At 40.5% G+C, this 22,339-nt stretch overlaps 1 protein-coding gene across 8 annotated transcripts in view; it reads right to left on the bottom strand.

The window, feature by feature from the left end:
- Positions 1-22,339, bottom strand: part of LOC122872100 (histone deacetylase 4-like) — a 63,626-nt gene that overhangs the window by 3,970 nt on the left and 37,317 nt on the right. For all 8 annotated transcript variants that reach the window (XM_044187829.1, XM_044187827.1, XM_044187826.1 and 5 more), the window contains 19 exons: positions 15,213-15,341; positions 14,994-15,103; positions 14,055-14,189; positions 13,741-13,933; positions 11,450-11,673; positions 8,463-8,687; positions 7,830-8,025; positions 6,518-6,651; positions 6,301-6,403; positions 6,151-6,197; positions 5,441-5,548; positions 4,517-4,572; positions 4,133-4,220; positions 3,896-4,015; positions 2,995-3,092; positions 1,949-2,067; positions 1,644-1,777; positions 765-849; positions 132-276 (listed from right to left, as the gene is read on the bottom strand). In XM_044187829.1, coding sequence (XP_044043764.1) covers positions 132-276; positions 765-849; positions 1,644-1,777; positions 1,949-2,067; positions 2,995-3,092; positions 3,896-4,015; positions 4,133-4,220; positions 4,517-4,572; positions 5,441-5,548; positions 6,151-6,197; positions 6,301-6,403; positions 6,518-6,651; positions 7,830-8,025; positions 8,463-8,687; positions 11,450-11,673; positions 13,741-13,933; positions 14,055-14,189; positions 14,994-15,103; positions 15,213-15,341 — 2,449 coding nt within the window. The remainder of the gene's footprint in view (positions 1-131; positions 277-764; positions 850-1,643; positions 1,778-1,948; positions 2,068-2,994; positions 3,093-3,895; positions 4,016-4,132; positions 4,221-4,516; positions 4,573-5,440; positions 5,549-6,150; positions 6,198-6,300; positions 6,404-6,517; positions 6,652-7,829; positions 8,026-8,462; positions 8,688-11,449; positions 11,674-13,740; positions 13,934-14,054; positions 14,190-14,993; positions 15,104-15,212; positions 15,342-22,339) is intronic.

Consider the following 22,339-nt stretch of genomic DNA (forward strand, 5'->3'; position numbering starts at 1 on the left):
TAGGCGACTCTATTTGAAAGGTAAAACATGTATAGATACTAATGTATAGATTTTTAGCAAATTCTTTAAAAACCTGAGAAAGATCATTCTCCTGTAAGCAGTGAGTTTAGCAGTGATTTTGGATCCTTTACCTTTGATCCATGGCGTTGGTGTTGGCCACAGAGAGAGAGGCCATGGCACTGACGGCCTCAGCCTCCTCCGAGTCTCCTCGCTTGGCCTCCAGCAGGGAAAGTCCCAGCTGCGGTGAGTAGCGGTGCACCGAGCGCCAGTACTTACCTGAAAGGAGGAGAGAAATAAGAAATAAGAGACAGCAGAGTGAAGCGAGGGATATGCACGTTTGAATGTTAAGTCCTCAGATAAAAGGAGGTTTGCCCCAGTTGTGTAGGTTAAAAAAATGTACACAAAAACATGTAAGCAAACCCTAAGACGCCAACTGACAAAAGTGACCAGTTACTATTTTTACATGAAAACAGAAAGAGAGACAGACATATAGTAGATTTTCACTTTGTTATGTTGTGATTATCTGTTTTGTTTTCTTGAGTAAAACGTAACTATTCAATAATATGTCATTTAGCTTTGCCAATAATGTAACATTAATGCCATTAAAGCGTATCTGAATTTGATTCATTAGACAAGAATTACCCGACAGTTTAACAATGACACAGAGAAATATAGGTGTTTTTTTTAGAAGACTGATATAATCCCTTGTGTGCCCGTCTGTGTGTATTAGTGTTGTGAGTTTGTGTAACTGAGAATGAACTCACTGTGAGTCTCTAAAACTTTCTCCAGAGAGCGAACAGCGTTGGGGTTGGGCCTCTGCTCGAGGACGGCCTTCGGCAGTGCGTCCAGCTGCACGGGACAAAAACACACACAGAAAATGTGAACACGAGTATGTAACAGGCTGCATTTCAAATACTTTCCACAAGGATAGACCTGGAAATAATGCGCCATGTACCATCAGTTCATTCCACTCCCAGTCCATATTCCAACTTTATTTGTTTCTTGGACCTCAGATGAGTGACATGGTGACGTAAAACCCTATTAATGCCTAATGAATCCACGCCTGGCTTTTGTTTCATGAAACATATCACCACAACACACAGACATTGATTCAATCGAGGGTGTCCCAGGAATTAACAGTCAAGATTTCACAGTACAGTGTTTGTCACTTTCTTATGTATCAAGGCAAAACATTGTGGCATTTAAAACCTTCCTCAAGCTCATTCAGCTACTGCTTTCATGTTTTATAAGAGGTTTTATTAAAGTCACCCATGTGGAAGAAGTAGGAGATGAAATAACAGCTCAGGTAATGATACATTTGCATGGGATTAGTGCAGCTTTGTCCTCAAAATAATATATTATTTAGCTTTTTCTGTTTGTTTGTTAGTTTTTCCATTACATGCCAACACAGCAGATTAAAACAGGATTACAATGGATGAAATCTCTAGTTAATAAAATGTCTAAAATAATGGAGCAGCAGAAGCAAAAATAGAGGGTTTTTGAACCTGATTCAATACTAAACTAAATACTAAGCATGCCGCGCTTTGCCTCATCCATTTTTCTTCAACACCAACTCTTTGATATAACATGAGGGCCATTAATTGGGATTCAGATCGTGTGTGTTGTCAGAGTGACCTCCTTACCTCCTGGCCTAGCAGGGCGGCCACACAGGCCTCAGAGGCATCGCAGATGGCGGTGAGGTCGTGACCCCCCTCTAGAGCCAGGACCACCCGGCCTCCAGCGAGGGTCATCAGCTGCCTGGTCAGATAGCCAAAACCTGAGGAAAGGTTACAGAAAGGGGGTGAATGAATGTAAATGAATAAATGAAAATTTACATTTTAGCAGTTTGTTATCCCCAGAAACACAATTTTCTACTTCATCAATAGCCAACTAATGTGCACATGCCTGCGTGAGATAAGAAACATACTTCAGATAATCTTGTACTCACATTTGGATGTCAAAGTGTAGCCACCCAGTGGTGGAGGGTGTCCCTCCACAGCGTCGAAGCCAGAAGAGACCAGCACGATGTCCGGAGCAAACTCACTGGCTATGGGCATCACCACTGACCTGAGAGTGGGAGGGTGGAGTATAAAGATTATACAGAATAACGGCCAATATTTCAATGTGAACGTAGAAGATACTCAAACAGCACAAACTATTCATTTTATCACCCTGCAAACATTTCCTTCTTAATGCACCTCAAACAATTCATTATTCAGCAACTGTTTTATTCTGTTAATCCATTATCTTTCAAGCATAAATACCAAACATTAACATAACATTTGCTGCTTTTATTTGTTTCATGAGCTAATACATTAAATATATTTGAGTTTAGAAATGTTGGATCGCACAAAACAAGACATCTGTACGATATATGACATTTTATAGACCAAACAATTAATCAGTTAATTGAGAAAAAATTTAAATAATCATTAGTTTTGCAGCCGACTAATAATAAAAAATCATCTACTGGAAATTGAGATCAAACTAACAGTCGCGAAAACATAACATTGCTGTCCAATTAAAACCATCTCCAAATTTGGTGATTTTTTAATATTTTACATAAACTGAAGATTTAAGATAAATAAAACATCCACTCATTGGATTATCTGAAAAATGCTTTGTCAAAAAGCTGGAAACACACCTGTTTTTATGATGTTTTGGAGGTAATAATTTTCACAGGACGGCAAAAATTACCTCCTTTGCACAGGTAATAAGTGTCTCCACACATAAAATGTGTAGTTACTGTATATACAGTAGGCGCTGCTGCTAAACATTTCCTCTAGAATTTTCTTGCCTTTTTGTCCAATTTAATAAACCTTTAACACACACAATGTTGGTATTAAAATGCTATGTTGAGTATAAAAGTATTGGAAGTATAACCGGGACATGGCCAAGCTATAAAGACAAACTAGCTTAACTCTCAGGCTCTACTTATCATCTGCAGTGAAGCTGGTTTGTCTTTGAGTGATATGGTGATATTGTGTCTGGTACCTGAAGGCAGCCAGGTACTCCACATCTCCCATGGGTGGATCGAGGCCTCCGGTGAAGGCAACATTGACGTTGAACCCGACTCCGGGCCCACTGCCCACCTGCAGAGATAAGCACATGTGTGACTCACATTCATACGTACAGGGCAAACAAAAACATCAAGTCTACTGGCTGTTAGCTGTTTACTTTGCCTTTATTTTTCAATACCACTCCATAATAACTTTATTTGGGAATATTGCTGAGTATTTGTGAATTTTGGCCATGTCTGGATTGATGTGCACAATTTCCAAAGGCCCATTACATTTCAAATACTTGTGGAATCTGCTAGAAATGATACAGGAGTAATCCAATAGCACATATTTTAAATTAGGTTTATAGGATTATCATTTAATGCATTTAACAACAAAAAATTGCTTCTGCTTGTCAGATGTGAGGATCAGCTGCTTTTCTGTTTTTTATATCATTGTAAATTGAATATTGTTGGATTTTGGACTGTTGGTTGGACAAAACAAGTAGTTTAAAGACGCCACTTTGGACTCTGGGAACTTGTGATTGTGATTTTTCTATCACACTATTTTCTGACATTTTATAGAATAATTAATCAATTGATTAAAAAAACAATAGGTTAATCTAATGAAAATTATGATTAGTTACTATCATCTAAACTAAATCTTAAACTACCATTAACATTACTAGATTACTAAAAAGGGCTTGAGTAAGAGAACAGTAAAACAAATGGCAAACTATCATAGTTTCATTGTTATTTATTTTTGAATTGTTTACTTAGGAGAAGAATTCAATCATCTATGAAAAGTGAATCCTGTGCAAAATGTTTCCCACAATGCACTGGGAACGTTTTGTTCAGGTCTGGTGACAGTTGTTAAGGTTACGGTCTCACGCTCACCTCGTCAGGTGCTCCACTTCCAGGGAAGAAGTTTCCGTCGTCATAGCGATGAATAGACAGGTAAAGGACGTTGGGGTCATCATAGAATGCTTGCTGGGTGCCGTTGCCATGGTGAACGTCCTGCGGTTAGAGAGTACACACATGATAGCACCACAAACTTCGCTGTGTGCCTTTTATCAAATAAATAAAATCAAATAAAATTGAACTTGTCCTCTTGTGGTTACTCAAGAGACTGACCCAGTCCACGATGAGGATCTTGTTGACGTTGAGTCTCTGCTGCAGCAGTTTGGCTGCGATGGCCACAGAGTTGAAGTAGCAGAAACCCCTGAAACAGCAGCAAAGAGAGGGAGGGCTGAGTCGTCCTGCTTGTTATGAAATTCAGCTGTGCCAAAGCACTTTCCTGCTCTATTTTCAAGTTTTTATTGTGCATTTTAAAAATGTTGTGAGGAGGATATGAAAAATAAATAAAGCTGGCAGAATAAAGGCACTCAGTACTTTATGTGCAAATAAACTCAATGGTGTATGTAATTTCTATTCCAGACGAGCCTGTTCCAACGCTGGTATTTGTATATGCATAGATTAAGTGTCTCCAACCGAGTGTGGTGACTGCTGTGGCCTTACATGGGAGTGCTTTCCTCTGCGTGGTGTCCAGGAGGGCGGACCACAGCGAAACCATTCTGGAGAGACAGGAGCGACAGGAGTCTGTTAGCCACAGCGACACTGATCACCACTCAGTGCTTCTCTGTGTTCACTAAGTAGTGGTGAACCACTTCTAAAAACACAGTAATTTAGCCAAATATACACTCTAAACACAAAGAGAGGTGGCTGTAATGTTCTAAATGGGAAGCAATCCAAGATAAAGCTCTTTTAGCACTAAAAGCACAACTGTTACAGGTACAGCACCACTGTAGCATTAAATCTGACAAAACAAAACAAAGTGAACTGTAGTGTTAACAACTATATGTGGTTATCCCGAGCAGCAGGACAAGACAGCGTAACAACAGATTAGGGTTACGACACTCAGTTTAATGAAACATTTCAGTGACTTTTAAGGTCTTGTTTAGTAAAAAAGCATTTTTGGGGAAAGACAGAAGTGAAAAAATGTATCAATAAAAATGTTGATATCGATCGTTTAAGTCACTTTTCAACAAAAATGCCTTGTGATGGGAATTTTCAACTTATTTTTTGACATTTTTCTAGACCAAATGATTATTCAATTAATTCAAATAAACTGATACAGTACTCAACAGATTAATTGATAACGAAAATTAGTTGCAGTCTTAAATCTGAAGCCTAATATTTCAAGACAATAAATCCTGCAGAAATCATTTGAAATGTCCTACTTTTAAACAAATCTACTTCTCTGTGTTTTCTTTTTCAAAAACCTTCAACAGGTTATTTAGGTTATTTTCCTCAGAGCAACAAACTTTCAAGCATATATTTTCAAAGCCTGTGGGAAAACCCATAAAGATGATAAAGAAGCGTCTCCTTCTTGATGTGTGAAAGAAGGATTGAGAGCATCCAGACGAGTGTGATCATAGTTACCTTCAGCTCTCCAGTAGCTACTTTGAAAACGAGCTCCACTACAGAGCCGACAGCGAGACGAGCCGCACTGGAGGAGTGGACCTCGTTCCAAATGGTGTCACTGTCCACCTAGAAACACAAATCAAGTCTCAGAGCTAAATCCACAATTTGGAAAGAAAGGGAAGGAAGTAAAGAGGCTGAAAAGTCACAGATTAGGTTAGAGTTGTTCTAGGGTTGTATCTAAAAAAGCTGCAGGTTTACTCTTGCTTGGCATAAAAACTCTCTTTTGATTAACCAAATCCTGTCAACACACTTTGTTACTCTTCTGTCCTCCTAATGCTAATACATTTCTAGCAATTTTTTTCTTATTAACTTTTATTTCCTACATTAAATTTAGGGCACTTATTACTGCACTGCAACAGTCTCTTCATTTTTTGTGATTTTTTTTTCAAGGTTACTATATTTCATTCTACTGTATATATTTTATTCTATTTGCCTTTTCATTGTGTTTAAAGCGCTGTAATGCATTTATTTGCCTTATGTAAAGCACTTTGAACTGTCTCTATGTTTGACAGGTATAAAGAAACTTGTCGTCTTTCCATGCAATGACAATGACTTCTGTAAGTTTGATCATTTTTAAATATTATTGCAGTATTATTAGAAAGACTGCATCATTTCAGACACGATATTGTATCCTGGTGTTTTAATTCACTCTGTGAATGTGTACTTACCCCCACCCCTCCACACGGTAGCCGTACGAACATGGGGGTGATTGAACCTGGTGATCAGGAAATAAGCATTAAATTAGGGACTGGATATTAGTAGTTGAGTAATTCTAATGGTGTGTGTGTGTGTGTGTGTGTGTGTGAGTGTGAGCTTACAATCAAGTTTCTGTCGGAGTGGGTTGGTTCCGTACAGCAGGACGTGGGCTTCAGAGTGAACTGTCTGCAGCTCTTCCAGAGTGGCCTTCCTCCCACGGATACACTACACACACACACACACACACACACACACAGAGACAGAGGGATACAACTCTCATATGCAGTTTACAACTTTGTGTGATGTTCACGGTGGAGTCTTTTTCCACTTGTAACATACCTCACACTGCGCTCTGAGTCCGGTCTCCTGCAGCCGAGACCAAATGCTCTGAATCCGGCCTGCGTGCTCCGGATGACTGTTGGTGTTTCCACACATACACTGGTGCTTCTGCATTAGAGAGTCGTACACCAGGCCTGAGAAAACACACAGAAACATACACTCATTAACAATTGAATGATTAATTAAGAAAATTTATCTGTAACTATTTTTATGATCGATTATTCATCATTTTCTCTTGCAAAAATGCCAAATATTGCCTTGTTCCAGCTTCTCAAATGTGAGAATATACCAATGTTCTCTGTTTTAGGTTCATGTTAATTTATTGTCTTTCAGTTTTGGGATCTCTCCAAACTGCTTAGACGAAACATGCAATCTGAAGATGACACACTGTGCTTTAGGAAACCATGATAGACATTTTTTTTAAACTGTTATCTGACATTTTATAGACCAAACGTTTAATCCATTTATTGCAGATTAATTGATAATGAAAATAATTGTTAAGATTGTTTTAAATTTATTTTGTTTATTTATTTCTTGTAATGATTAACATCACTGCCAACTGTTTTTAGGTTTCTCTTGTGAGATTATGAGATATATAAGTATTGTTAAAAAGTTCATGTAATTATTGTTGCCTAAATATTGATATATTCCAGCAAAGAAGGAGGTACCAGTTTTTAAATATTCTCTTTCTGATGCAACTTCTTTTTCCTAAATTTTCTATGCAGTTTGGAACTGAGTGGGAGTAAAGTAGGCCAAACTGTTAAAGATAAAAATATCTTCAGCTATGGTGCAGGAACACAAAAAGTGCAACAGCATCTTGATGGTGACAACACTTCAATACAAATCCAAAAGTCTATTGCCGCTTCATTCTTTCTTTATTTCTTCTCAGCTCCCTTTGTCATTTTCATCTTCGTTTAAAGAGTCAGATGTCTGAGAGGAAGAAAAAGTGGGAGAGAAAAGGTTTTGGCAAGATAAGCTCCACTAGCTCGATTATTACTGCTACCAGATGGAGGCCGGAACCATTACACCATTTTCTGGCCAATTCACCTGCTTTTTGGATGGAAGTTTCTCTTTTCACTCCCCAGTGCATTAGGAAGGAAGTGAAATTCAAAGCCAAAAGCTTCTCAACTGAATGCTTGAGGCAGACCAAAGTGAGGCTACAATTGTGGAAATAAATACTAGTGGCAGTGTGACAGCGGTTTAAGATTTGAAAGTGATACATGAAACACGGCAGAAAACAGACTCAAAAACTAGGAGCTACAGCTGAGTAGATAAGAGGAACACTTCAATGAAAGAGGATGGTGATGCTGACCTGTGGTGAAGCGAGGTTTGACGGGAGGATCAGGGGCTGGGACGCTGATTGGGAAGGAGGACGCTGAGGCCGGAGACGATTGGGCCCTGGACAGGGGGCGGTGTCCGGGGAAGGAGATTGACAAGCCGGCAGCCTCCATGGAGGCCTGATAGTTTCTCAGCTGATGAATCCGCTGCTGCTCCAACAACAGGGCCTGCTACTCACACACAAACACAATCACAGAGAAAACAGACAAATAAAGAGGATGAATCCTACAGTTGTCACAGTGAGTTGTTAAGAGAAAATGTAAACACATTACTAAAGGAACTAAAGGGTGGAAAAATTGCTTCAACATTTTTTTATATTGCAAGTACAACATATGGCCAAAAGATGGCAGCCAAAACAAATAAAAGCAGCTTCGATTTTCCCTCAGCTTGTAATTACAGAGATGCCATAGGACAAAGAGCTACATTTTCACAGCCCAAAATACAATTATGTGCCTGTTTTTTGAGTTTTCTCCTCTCCAGGACTTCCCCAGAAACACCTACAATACATCAGTGCCAAGCAGAGTCGGAATCAATTCTCTGAAACTTCATATTGATTCTCTCAGCCTACGTTGTTTTACAGCTGCATAATGTATACCCCATCCTCTACCTGTCTGAAGAGCAGCTCCTGCTCCGCCTGTCTCTCCCGCTCCCTCTCCCTGTGCTGCTGCAGCGCCTCCTCCTGCAGCTCCTGCGGGTCAGGGGGCTCCTGCTTGATGGTGACCCCCGGCGGCAGAGTGCCTCCATCCTGGTGCTCCCTCAGCTCCTCCTCCGTCTCCTCGGGGTGGCTCTGGTGCTGACGGCCCACGGGGGACTCGCTGGGCTTGGCCATCATCTGTGGGAAAACACAGGGGGGGAGAAAGGCAAAGAGGGAGAATGGTGATGATGCTGCGATGTGAAATTTATTTCACAATCAAACAGCAGGATGTGACAAATCCCCTCCAATGTGTGAGGCTGCACTCAGACAAACGGGCACGCTCTCCTCTGAAACAAATTCCTGGCAAATCGCTCCTCTCTCTGGAGCATTCTTCTTTTAACAAGCTTAATTTGGATTACTCAGTCAGATTGGTGTCTTGCTCATTTCAAACCTATCCGTTCTAATTGAATGTGAGTGACCGCTCTGTCGACTGTACTCCGGGGCAAAATGTGTCCCCTCGAACAGAGACATTCCACACTCCCCGTTGTGCTGCTTTTCATCGACTCATTCTGGGGCCTGCTGTTAACTGAGTAGTGATTCAGTTGGCTATTCATTCACTTTCGCTGACATGAACCATTCAGCATGCCATTCAAGGCTGCGGAGTACTCGCCTCAGTAGTGTGTGAGTGTTTATGATGTCAAGACTAAGAGAACAGCAAGAAAGAGAAGTGTTTGCTGGAAGTCTTATGATAAGGTTACAGCTACAGGTGTGTGTGTGTGTGTGTGTGTGTGTGTGTGTGTGTGTGTGTGTGTGTGTGTGTGTGTGTGTGCGTTTCCCAGAGCTGTAAGCTTCTGGGTCCCCTGGCACAGAGCTGACACAGCATTGACGTCAGAGCATTCACCAGCTCTCATCCACCCCACCCTTCCTCCTCCTCTACTCTACTGTTCATGTCTTTTTTCCGTCGAAACAAACTTCTCTTTCTCCCCCATTTTTCACGTCCTCCCTCGACCCCGCCGCCCTCCCTCTGCTCTACTTTCCCAGAAACCTCCTCTTTATCTGGTCCTTTGCATACCGATTGCATTGCATAACATGCAACATCCAACATAAAACCCAAAGATATTCAGATTACTATCATATAGCTGGAACAAGAACATTTTTTTTATGTAAATGTAAATGTATCTGAGTATCACATAACCTAAGTATTAAGTCCTACAACATTTGTTTTTGTATCACAATCTTTTAATTAATTACATTTAGGGCTGTAACTAATGATCTGTTGATTCTTTTTTTAGACTAATCAATTCATCTTTTAGTCTATAAAAGTCAAGAAAACAATGGAAAAAACAGTCCAAAACCTTAAGATCTAGACTGTTGGACTTAAGGATGTATTGATCTGCCACCATGGATCGGGTATTGGCCAGATGTTACCGATCCCAATTAAATACTATTTTCAGGTTTCCTGCTCTGCTCTGGTCATTTGCTGTGGTGAGCTCCTACAGGACAAACCACATGTGTTACATGTATTAAACAAGTTGAACGTGATGTCTGCCCTCATATCAGGATATAGTAAAATTTCACTGAGGTTGATCCATTATAACAACGCAATCTCATAAACTGCCTTGAACAATATAATTAAAATATGCACAAATGTCTCTACATGTTGTAGTTAAGCTAACGTAGTTAGTTACGTGTTACAGTTTCAGCCTGGAAACCTAAGAATGATCGCAATGAGTTCCATGCAATGAGGCAGAATTATACGTATTTTAAATGAGTTCAACTAAGTTTTCTATGTCACTGCACCCACCCAAGACATAATCGATAATATCGAGGGAGCAAAAAGTCAGAACGGTGCATCCCCAAGTTTGACAGTCTGAAACTTAAAGATATTCAATTGTGTTCAATTTATAATAATATAAACACAGAAAAACAGCAGAAGAACCAGAGAATATTTTTAATTTTTGCTTGATAAATGACTTAAACAATTATGTGATTATCAGAATTGCTATTTTCTCTCAATCAAGTAAGCAATTCATTGACTACATTGACACCACTATTCACATTATAGAATTTAGAATAAATAAATAAATTTAACAAAAACAGCTCTTCGCCCTCTTGTATTCTGATTAATTTAACAGAATAAAACAATGTTTGAAGTGGACATTTTCATTTTTGTCCGGACAAAACTCCAGCAGAATCCATCCTTGGTGTGCCAGAGGCTGTTGTAGAGATGTTTGTGTGAAAAGCTGCCACTGGAGAGCTCTGAAACATATGGAGGGAGTGAGAGCAGAGCAGAGCAGGGGAGGCGGAGGAGGAGGAGGAGGAGGAGGAGGAGGAGGAGGAGGAGAGGAAATCCCTTGTTTCATCCACCCACCTCTCCTCCAGCGAGTACTCTGCTCGAATAGGTAAAGCCACCCAGAGCAGCGGCTGCTCACTGCCTCCCTGACCATATAAGGCAGAGGCTTCCGCTCCGTTGCCATGGCAGCGCACAGTTACCTCGCAGTCCGTGGCAACTGTCTCAGCCACAGTCACAGAGACGTGGATGCAAACATTCACACACACACACACACACACACACACACACACACACACACACTGCTATACATGTTAACCCATACCTGCTTCCGCCTACTCGTAAACAAAAATACTACAGAGAGAGAAAGAAAACGGCAGAATAAAATCAAGGACTTCACACACATCCACAGCTAACATGTTATTGGCTGTGTTACTGGCTGCGCCTACACAAACAACTACACTACAGCTCCTGTACTGGCCCACGCTGGCTTATAGCTCTAATTAATTATCAGTTTATTTAAATGTGATGTCAGATCTGTGGCCCCGTCTATCACCTGCCTTCATCAGTACAGTGAGCAAACTGCTTATAACGTGTTATATAACAATAATGATAACATGTACAACTTGCTGTACACAAAAAGCATCATTTGCATTCAAAATCAAGTCACCTTGTTGAGGTGGAGCTGCTGCTGCTGGAACTGCTGCTTGTGCTTCTCCAGGAACTGCTGGTGCTGCTGCTGGACCACCAGCTGCTGCAGGGCCAGGGCTTGGGCATGAGCCTGCGCGGCGCTCCCTTGGGGCAGAGGGGCCGACTGGGTCCGCCCCAGGGGCCGGTGCTGTCGCTGCAGCTTGGCCATGGATGCTGCTGACGGCATAGACAGGCCGCTTACACCTTGGACACAAACAAGGAATACTTTAGTTACAAGAGGAGGTGAAACCCAAGAACACAGAGTGTAAACTCATATCCATTAGGAGAGATTTCTTCATAAGTTGTCTGGGAGGGAGCTCACTTCTCAACAGAAACAAGAACAGAGAGTGCATTGTTTCAATCTAACAAGAGCTGTGTGCTTGTATGTTCGATTAAAACAAAGGCTTTCATTTTCTGCACTTTGTCTCTGTTTAAACATGACACATCCTTCTCACAGTGAAACATGGGATTCCTAGTACATTCTAATCTGTCAGTGCCAGTGCCTTTGTCAGCAAGTAAACGTCCAGGACATTTTATTAAATGATTTTCCATTCTTTTAATTTTTGTTATGAAATTGTACTATGACTTACATCATGAAGGACACAATAATAAGGACAACATTTTTTTAAATGAACAATCTACAATCTACATACACTACTTGGTTACAAAGAAGTCACGGTCATTTTTATTTAGAGACTATCCTGAATCTGATAAGTCCCACATCATATCAGGAACCTCACTGACCGTTGAGCTCTGTTTTAACTATAACATGTTATCTGGCTTTTACACCATAAAAGACAAAGTGTTTTAGTTTGGGTAAGGTAGATCTTGCTTAACCTCACTTCCAAACCTGGCAGAATATCAAGGTGGTCATGCAGCTGTTTACGAAAGCTACAGTGCTCAATGGCGAGTGTTTTCACGATAACCTGACTTGTTGACACTCAAAAAACCCAAACCTTATCAAGTATTTAGACTAGGTGTCACAATGATGCATGGGTCTGTGTCTGCAAGGCCTATTTTGGTGGCTACCAGAACAACCGCCATGTTTTTCCAGATTAAAAATTGGAAGTAAAGATGAATAACCGTTTAGTGAATTATGTGCTCGTTTATATTATTCGTGTCTGAATGAAATGGAAAATTTTTTGAAAGCAGCTGATGTACAACCTGCTTACAATGACTTTTCAAGCCTTGTCAGACCACAATGAGCGGTCACTGAAGAAGACCCTGACCTTTTGTTGTAAGCGGCATTGATGAGACTTCAAGCTAAATACCTAAAATACAAGATAAATAAATGATGTGTTCACATCAACAAACGGATTCCTAATTTCACTCTTATTGGTGTTGGACCTTAGATTAGTCAGCAGATGTATTTGTGAACCAAATAAAAACTACCATCTGTGTTGCCATACTGCGATTCTTTTATTGTGATGATACGAGCCGGGAAAAGTGAACAGCTTAGTCCATTTACAGTGTATCATTCGGGTGAAAGTAAGAAAAACAGACTTAATTGAGCCTGGGAAATGATCTGAGAAGCTTGATTACTGTGCAAATATCAGATAAAAAAATAACTTGACTACCAGAATGTTTTCAATTTGTTTCTGAAAAAGCTTGCTGATGCACAGCTACCACATGGATTAGTGGAGCTAGGAAAAGTTAGAAGGAAGAAAGCGCTGATGCAACGTCAAAGTACGTGGCAGTTAGATATGGAGAGGCTTTTTTCATGGCTAAAAACATGAGCTGATTACTGCATCAATGCTGTAAAAATTCACTCTCTGCTCCTGGTCTGTGTGTGGGCGCGCACACATCCTTGACTGTACGTTTTTTGTGCGTGGATCCACACGTACATGCGTCTGTATGTGCGTCATTGCCCCATTCACTGCTAATGCCCTACTCAAAATAGCAGCAAAATGGTAGTCAATGAATGAGCTGATGGGAAAGGGCACACAATGCAACCATGTCACAATCTCATAGCATACGCTGACATATGAAAGGAGCTCATTAGTTTGAGCATATGAATGGACGTCTGTCAGTGAGAGGGGGCACACAGTGTACCACTGACACACATAGCTGTGAGTGTGGTGACGATTTTTCTTTTTTTGTGTGTCGCCAGAGTGTTTCAGGAGTAGAACTGAATAATTCTTTCACTTTTACTCAGAGTTGTGTTTGGTGATTTGCTTTACCAAAACTACTACCACTAATAGAGCTACCATTGCTACTTTTATCACTATTAATTAGTACTAGCTTTAGTAAAACCTCCATTACTACTCCTACCTGTCACCAGGGGGCTCTGTGCCGGGCTCTGCTCCATGAGCACCATGTGTTGAAGCAGTGGACTGTGCGTGCCGTGCCCGCCTGTTCCCGCTCCGGCCTCGGCCAGGTAGGGGGTCAAGTGGCCACCAGAGAGGAAGGGAGGGCTGAGGGAGAGGGCCGGCTGCAGACCTCCATCCTGCTGGGCCGACGTCACCTGGAAAAGAGGGAGAGCAGGGAAGGTGAGCGCTGATTTTGAATAAATTGTCCCAGACAGTACACTCCAGATAAACACATTCACAGATAAATAGATGCACAGTCTCTAAGTTCTTCCTTACATTGGAAGCAGCAGTGGCCGTGGCAGTGGCGGGCAGCCCCAGGGTGATGTTGGGTAAGGATGGCGAAGTGTAGAGGGACAGCTGGTTAACAGAGCCCCGCTCAGCACCGCTGCACAGCCTCTGGGCCAAACACGCCTGGGAAGCACATTTAAATGATTTATCTGTGTTTGCATCATGAAGAAAGAACAGCACAGGAGCAGACACTGCAGTAGTAGATGTCCACACATGGGGAAAGAGCTACGTTTGCACCGTACTGGCAATATAAAACTGTCACGGCCACAAGCCTCCTCCACACTGCCTCAGTGCCCTTAATGGCTGCCACAAATAGCATCTTGCCAGCTCCTCGACTGTCTTCCTCCTCTGCAGACCAATCATCTGAACATCCCTCACTCAGAGCCTTTGTACATGCTATAGGCTACTAGGTTTAAAAGCTAATAACTAGCCCCCACACAAAACAGCAAAGCTACTCTGACAGCAAAAGGCTGCATAATTTGTTTATAATTTTGTTTAATTAATAATAAGTATAGGTTTATGTAGATTGTGTATTATTTATATTTTTTCAGTTATAATTTTGTGCCTACTAGGGTTCATCTCAGACAAAAAGCTTTTTGAACTGACGTTGTCTGTAGCTCATGTTTTGTGCAATGATGCATAACCTTTAAATGGAGTGAACGTTTGATGCTAAAAATGACAAGAATTTAGTGTTTCCAAACTATTTCATTTTTCTGCAGGAGAGAAATGAATCAGCATCTTGACCATCACATCGTGCTAAAATTTTCCTCACCAGTAAAAGAATTAAACTAAAAATTCAAGAATAAACTGTATAAATTGTTCAAAACAAGTTAATAACAGCTTAATATATCAATCTAAACCTCAGGTGCACTGAAGTGACTAGTTACTTGCTGTGTGCGTGTGTGTGTGAGTGTGTGTGTGTGTTACCTCTGTGTTGTTGGAGACTGACACAGTGATGCCGTTCTCATTGGGGATGTTGTTGGAGCTGTTATTCGGGGAGCTTGGCCCTGAGCCAGGGGCGCTGCTACACGCAGAGTCTGAAACACACACAAAGACAAATCAAATACATACAAGAAAATACAGCAGCCTAAAAATAAAACTTTCTGAACGAACACAAGACACTTTGTGTATCTGTGTTTCCCTCACCTGCCATGTCGAGTGAGCGTTTCTTGGCGGAGGTGATGGGGCTGTCTCGACGGCGCAGCAGCGGACTGCTCCTCCGCTCGCTTACCTTCTGCTTCAGTCTGGAGCGCAGCTTCAGGTTGGGCTCCGAGGCTGAAAGAAGGATGGAGAGAGATGAACCAAACATTCTGATTCCTTCATTCATTGATGGTCTAAATGCTAAACTGCTACAGTATATGGTGGAGCTAAGAAGTTGAAGCAAAGACAGGAACAATATGTCTACACTGCTAGAAATTAAAGAAGAATCTCATCCCGATTTATTAAAAAAGTTTTATTGCATCTTTTTTAACTCATGCACCAACTTTTCCACTTCAGCAAAGCAAATCTAAGAATGATATTTAACTTTTTTTTCTCAATTCTGGGATTTCCTTAATGGCTTTGAGGGAACATCTCCAACAAAACTAAATGCAGTCTCACCTAATGATTTATAATGAGGAGCCACACCTGTGTCTGATTATCTGTTGTGCTTATAACGAGGTGTGTCACTGGTTCTTGTTGCAGCCTGAGAAAGGTCAAAAGCTGCTGTGTTATTTGTGTTTAGAAAATTACTCTCTGTAAAAATTGATTTCATCTTTGACATTTTAGGCAATTCAGGAGTTTACTCCCATGCGCCGCACCTTGAACTGTAATGTCCCAATATTAAACTACAGCATTGCCATCTACTTTTGGTAACTCTGGTAACTTTGTGATTTTTGTGTCTTGCTAACTGCAGCTCAGACGCCAACACCTGTTACGCCTTGATGTTAAACAGATAACTGACGGCTGTGCAGCTTTGGACAAATCAATCAAAAGGGTGGGAGAGTTACCTGAGCTACAGTCTCACAGGCTTTCAGCTTAAACTGGGAGCTCTACACATTGATCTGTCATGGAGGACCTTCCAGAGAGCTGCTCTATTATGAAACCTGTTTGGTAGACAAACTGTTACATAGTGCTATTAATTTACTGTACGATTACTCCCTACTATTTAAATGCTTTCTGAACACGCCAAATTCTGATCAATTTTCTCAACAACATTGCAGCTAAAAAGCAATTAGCTCCAATTTGGGAGCCATGTCTGATTGCCTAAAGGCCTTGTGGTCTTTTGTGTTCTCTTTCACAGACTTGTGAGGGGAGACATGGAGAAGGGAACGGCACGTCACCTTGGCTCTGTTTACTCTGCCCAGCCAATCAGCGGCCTCGGATAATTTCACAATTCATTATCCAATTTTTAATCATCAAAGGAGAGCTAAATCCAAATGTACACCACTAACCCAGATTATGACATAACCAGATTAATCTGCTACTATATTTCTTACTTTAAACGGAGGGTACAGCTACTTTCCCTGGAGCAGATTTCCCTGAAAAATCCTTTTAGGAAACATTCATCAAAAATTAACTTGTTCCCATTCACAGTGTCAGGTAAAAGTAAATGTGTGGAAGAGAGTGAAGTGTGAACTATGAAGTGTGAAGGTACAGTAGCACAAAGTGAGAGGGAACGCACAGTCCAGATGGAGTCAAACCAATTAAAGATGGGGTATGCAATTCTGGAGAAATCTAATACCATGACAAACACTATGATATAGAGCGAAGAACAACACAGCAAGTAATGTAACTAATGTTAGCTAGGTTGTGGGTTAGCAGACTGTCCCTACAGTTGCTGTGAAGCTAACAGCCAGAGAGGACGAGACGGTTTCCCAGAGCCAGCACACCAGCTCCAGACAGCGATACTCACAACTCTCCTGCTACTTTAGCTAACATCACAACAACAGCATATCTTGGCAAACTAGAAAGTAAGCTGAATGTCCGTGGCAAGTCATTTAACGTTACCTGACACTCAAATCATGACTGCAATGGCAAGAAGAGTGTGGTGTGGCCCGGCACAGAGTCACTGTTTGTTTCCTATTTACAGAGCCAGGGCTGTGTACAAACACCAGATGCGCACACACAAAACGGACAGCTAGCGGACCGTAAGGCAATATTCACTGAATTTAACCGAAAGACGTGTATTGGATTAAAATCGAATACCCCACCTTTAATGTTGGTGGGAATTTGTGGAGCCCATTTACTACAAATCAGGATTTCTGAGGTTCCCTGTCCCTGAATTAGATTTTAGATCTTTGCAAACAATGAAGATGAAAGTATTCTACAAAAGAAAATTACAAGGGCCTTAAAAATCTAGGTCGATAGTGTAGAATGGACAGTTCTACCCAACAAGGCCAAAACGCAGTAATTAAATTAAGACCTGAGCCTTACTTTTTGACATTTGTTTTACCATATAAAAATTATTATACCATTAAAATGTATAATTTTCGATAAAAAAAACATTTTAAATTTGCAGGAACTACAAAACTGAGGTAAAAACAAACCGCAGTGACTACACTCCATAGCTAGCCTTAGCTAAAGCTAATTTATTAACTTTTTTACGACCTGTTTCCTGTGATTGAAAAATCTATTTTGGTGCTCCAACATCTAATTGAGTTTATTATACCACATTAATACGGCAGTAGCTAAATTTAATCACAATGGAGAAAAGGTAAAACAGATAAACAAGCCCTGCTAAAAGCTAACTAGCCTAGCTTAGATGCTGTTTAGATTGTCCAAACATAAAGTACAGTATCTGCTGTTATCTGAAAATTACATTTTTTCTTTTATGGGAATATTTATCCTAAAAAGCATAAAATCTAAAGTTTCATCATTTATATAGCTGTTACACACTTTTAGCTAAGTAGCCTTCAAACTTCAGACCCTTTTTCTTAACTTCACTGTTTCTGTAGTTTCTTCTGTCTGCTTTTGTATAATCCAAAATTAAAGCATCACGTTTGATAGAAAAGTTTTTATATGAGACATCATCTTTAATTCACGTTCTGTCAGCTCTGTACGGAGAATAAAAGTTTAAGCTATGTCCATGAAGATGAGCCAAATGTCTAGTTGATGTGTCTAAATTTTTATCAATAAAATGACAAGAGATTCCGGAGATTTTTCCTCTGCCAGATGAATTAACACAAATTTTAGTTTCTAAAGTGATTTTGTTTTAATATGGTCATGAATATCACAAGAGCATAACCTTGCTATCACAACACAAAAGCGATTAGACATTTCATTTAGAGCTTCTAAGACTAATGACAGGACTTATTTTCTCAGGATTTAAACTGACAGTTCTAGTGAGGAAAAGGGGCTGCGCTAGAAAGAAGGACAGTAATTAGCGTGTTGAAGTACAATAATTAGGTTTGTGGTTCCTACTTCAGCAAAGTGAAAACACATTTTAAAAGGTGAATGATCCACTATGACAGCACCCCAAATAATCACAGCAAAGGTATAGTCAAAGCCAAGTAGAATCGATGGGGAAAATGTCAATACCAGTGAAAAGAAGTTTTCTCTGCTCTTTGAGTGGACTAAGGAGAAAACAACATAATGTGGTGCTTATAGAAATCATTGCATAGAATTATTTCCATTTTGGTAGATTAATTAACTAAGTTCAAGGAAAGTAAGACTACATGACTTGCATGAATATTATTGCAGTTTATAATTGGAAATTATACCGAGTGCTACATAGCCTTAACATCATTGCTTTACAGTTTTTCTCGATTGTTAAGACACATTTCTTGAAAGCTGCTCTCATTTTCTCTAAACTGTGAACACAAAACACAATTTTCAAGCTACATTCACAAAACCTCAGACTCTTCTTGCAAAACCAAACTTTCACCTCAAAACAGTTCAATCTGTGCTCAAAACTGAACTATGTTGTCAAATCGTGCCCCGAGACAATCAAAATTAAAAACACTACTGAACAGTCACTAAACACTACGTAGAAAAATAGAAAACACAATGCTCAGGACATGAAGCTGGAGAAATAAATGTTTATTGTTCACTGTAGGCTAAATGCATGTTGCAAAACAAAAAAACCATGTGCATTTAGCACTTGTACATAAAGACAAAACAGAAATCTCGCGTTTGCCACTGGTGTACAGTAAGCCCATGTAAAAATAAAGTACAAAAATATATATGGAATACTAGGCCTATAAACAGTTAGACCAACCCTCCATTACAATACTACAGTATATTGGTACAGTGATGTGCTGAAACATATATTTACTTACACATACGTATGTCATACAGTAATTGCTGTCAACATTTACATACTGTACTATAATGTCAAAAAAGGTAATTACCTGTTCTCTTCTCTAAATCTTCGGATTATGGTGGACACAGTGAATCTACTGATGTTTGGTTGTACCCTTTGTCCAGCCTCCCTCATGCTCATACCATGGACAAGAACATGGTCAATCACAGTAGCTCTGATTTCATCAGATATTACAGTTTTTCTCAATTGCTAAAACACTAAACCCTATTGTCTAAACCAAATGCTCAGTTGCCTGAACCCACTGATTGAATCAATCACTCTTTTGGCAAAACCATAAGCACTTTTCACCTGTTTAGACACAACTTGCCAACACAAATCAGAGCTACTGTGATTGACCACGTTCTTGTCCATGGTATGAGCATGAGGGAGGCTGGACAAAGGGTACAACCAAACATCAGTAGATTGGTTGTACTACTGATGTTTGGTTGTACCCTTTGTCCAGCCTCCCTCATGCTCATACCAGACAGACAAGAACGTGGTCAATCACAGTGGCTCTGATTTCATCAGATATTACTGTTCTTGGTCTTCGCTGACCACCTCGACCTCCTCTCACACAAACTCTTCCTCTCAGATTTCTATCCATTGTAGGGCCTCACAAACCAGTGCTCTCTGAACTGGCTTACTTTATATGTTCCCTCACATCATTAGCCACAAGTGTGATCAATTTTGAGTTGTTGTGTTCAAGTGGTGACATCTGTGCTTTAATTGTGTTTGACTTTACTTCACCATTATGCAGCACAGGTGCATCACAATGAAAATGTGTTGGCAAGTTGTGTCTAAACAGGTGAAAAGTGCTTATGGCTTTGCCAAAAGAGTGATTGATTCAATCAGTGGGTTCAGGCAACTGAGCATTTGGTTCAGACAATAGGGTTTAGTGTTTTAGCAATTGAGAAAAACTGTAAAAAACAAAAAAAAAAAATCAGGAGGCTTTGTTATAGGCCTTAGTGAAGCATGAGCACATACAATAACACATGATATCAATGCACAGATGGTGCATTGTCGGCGTGTTAAAATGGGCCACACAACGGAGGTGAAAGGCCGTGTATTCAGTGAGTGACATCCTATATTCATGCGCGAGCTGTTCATTCTGATTTTCAACCAACCCCTTGTACTGTACAATACCAGTCCGCCTATGTGCTATTGTATCCATGTGAAGGACGGGCTGCCCCAGTTAGCCTACAAAAAAACACATTGGCTCATCAGTGAAAGACGGGACCTGTATGTCATGCTCTGTGCTCAAAGAGCACAGTTAGTTAGAGGCACAGTTAGAGTGCCTCAAACTTTCCCACCCCATCTACAACTTTCTGAAGCATACATGTGTATGTCACAACAAGCTCTAGACATATTGTTTGTTCATGTGATGCTCTCTCACCCCTAAATTTGTCCTGTATAAGAAGAGTTAATGATTTTTAAGGCTTCCACTTTCAGGAAGCACCTCTTGTCACGCAACTCTTTTTCCGCATTTAGATAATTACTGGTATTTTATAAAGGCATTAAAAGTTATAATCCTTAAGATTTACATGAAATCAAACCCCATTTTTGATACTATTTATGGTCTGCATTATTTCAGTGTATTTATACTTAATAATTACCACTTTGTAATTACCACTCGAAGCAGTAGTTTCCACTGATAGTGGCAGAGTCCGCCAGTCCTGCACTGGATTTAAATTACCTACCTAAGCACAAGGGATTTAAGGAAAACAATGCAGCACATAATTCAGCGTTACTGTTTTATCTCATTGATATAAGTATCACAGTGTACTGTTCACTCTGCTAACACCGTTTCAGAGCTGTATTCAATTACTGCTAATGCAAACCCAACATTTCCTACAGCTGCTAGTTCACATAAAAAATATTCAACTAGGGGAACACGGGGTGGCTTTTAACACAAACAAGACAACAGTCATTTAATGCGTCTTTGGAGAACGGATCAGTTTAAAATATTGAAGGGTGTAATGGAAGAGTCAGGAGCAGCCACAGTGAGCTGTCAGATAAAGAGATAAAGGCAGCAGCCTGCATATCTCCAACTTCTGAGCAAGGTAACCAGCAATTTCCCTGTGTCTTGCTGTTATGTGGAAAATTACTCTCACCATACGCAGCATGAAATCAGATCACAGTTCACATAGCAATGATTTTTGACTGACTTCTTTATTACACCAGTTGCTCTTATGTTGTATTTCTAACAAAGTAACTGCCCAAGGAGTGTTTGCTGTAGTATTAAACTGCACTTGCTGTTACCACCAGTAACCAAAGTAGTTGCCAAATGAACCAGGACTGAAATTTTGAGGTTATAACTTTAAGACTCTTATATTAATGGTCATAAACGATTTGAACCTTAATCTGTAATACTGTTCTAATTCTGCTATGGGTAAGTGTAAAGTGTAAAAGGGGAGATGGGAGATGGGAGATGCACAAAAGAGCGCTGTTGCTTCCTTTGACCGTTGCTGGGAGCTCTGGGTGCCAGTCCTCTACTTTATGGCCAGGCGGTGATATAAAAGAGCCTCTAACCTCTCCTGAGCTGGCATTACCATAAGTAAACCCCGCAAAGCACGTCATCGCTGTGCGCAAATATCAGGGTGGCACAGGTTCTCTCCTCTCTCGGCAGCTGAGCACAATCCTCAGCCTTATAGAAATCAAGGGACGAACTGACACTCCAGGGACGATCTTTTCACTCCCCGCCATCATCCCGCCTTTTTTTCTTTCTCTGCATGAGCCAAGTTTTCGGAAGTGTGGCATCATCGTGCCACTTGCTGGATTTAGTTTAAATCCTGCTCGCCGGCTCGCATGTTCTGTCCTCTCACCTTCTATTGCTCTGCTTTTAAAAAGAAAATGTTTTTCTTGACAAGAAAAAAATGTGTCTTGAGGTCTTTTAAATGGTCAGTAAAGCCACCAAAAGCTTCCCCACTCCCATCTTCCTCTCTCCATCTTCCTGATTATCACTGTTCCTTCCTCTACTCATCATCTCTCCTTC

The sequence above is a fragment of the Siniperca chuatsi genome, linkage group LG24, assembly GCF_020085105.1.
Source record: "Siniperca chuatsi isolate FFG_IHB_CAS linkage group LG24, ASM2008510v1, whole genome shotgun sequence".
NCBI lineage: Eukaryota > Metazoa > Chordata > Actinopteri > Centrarchiformes > Sinipercidae > Siniperca > Siniperca chuatsi.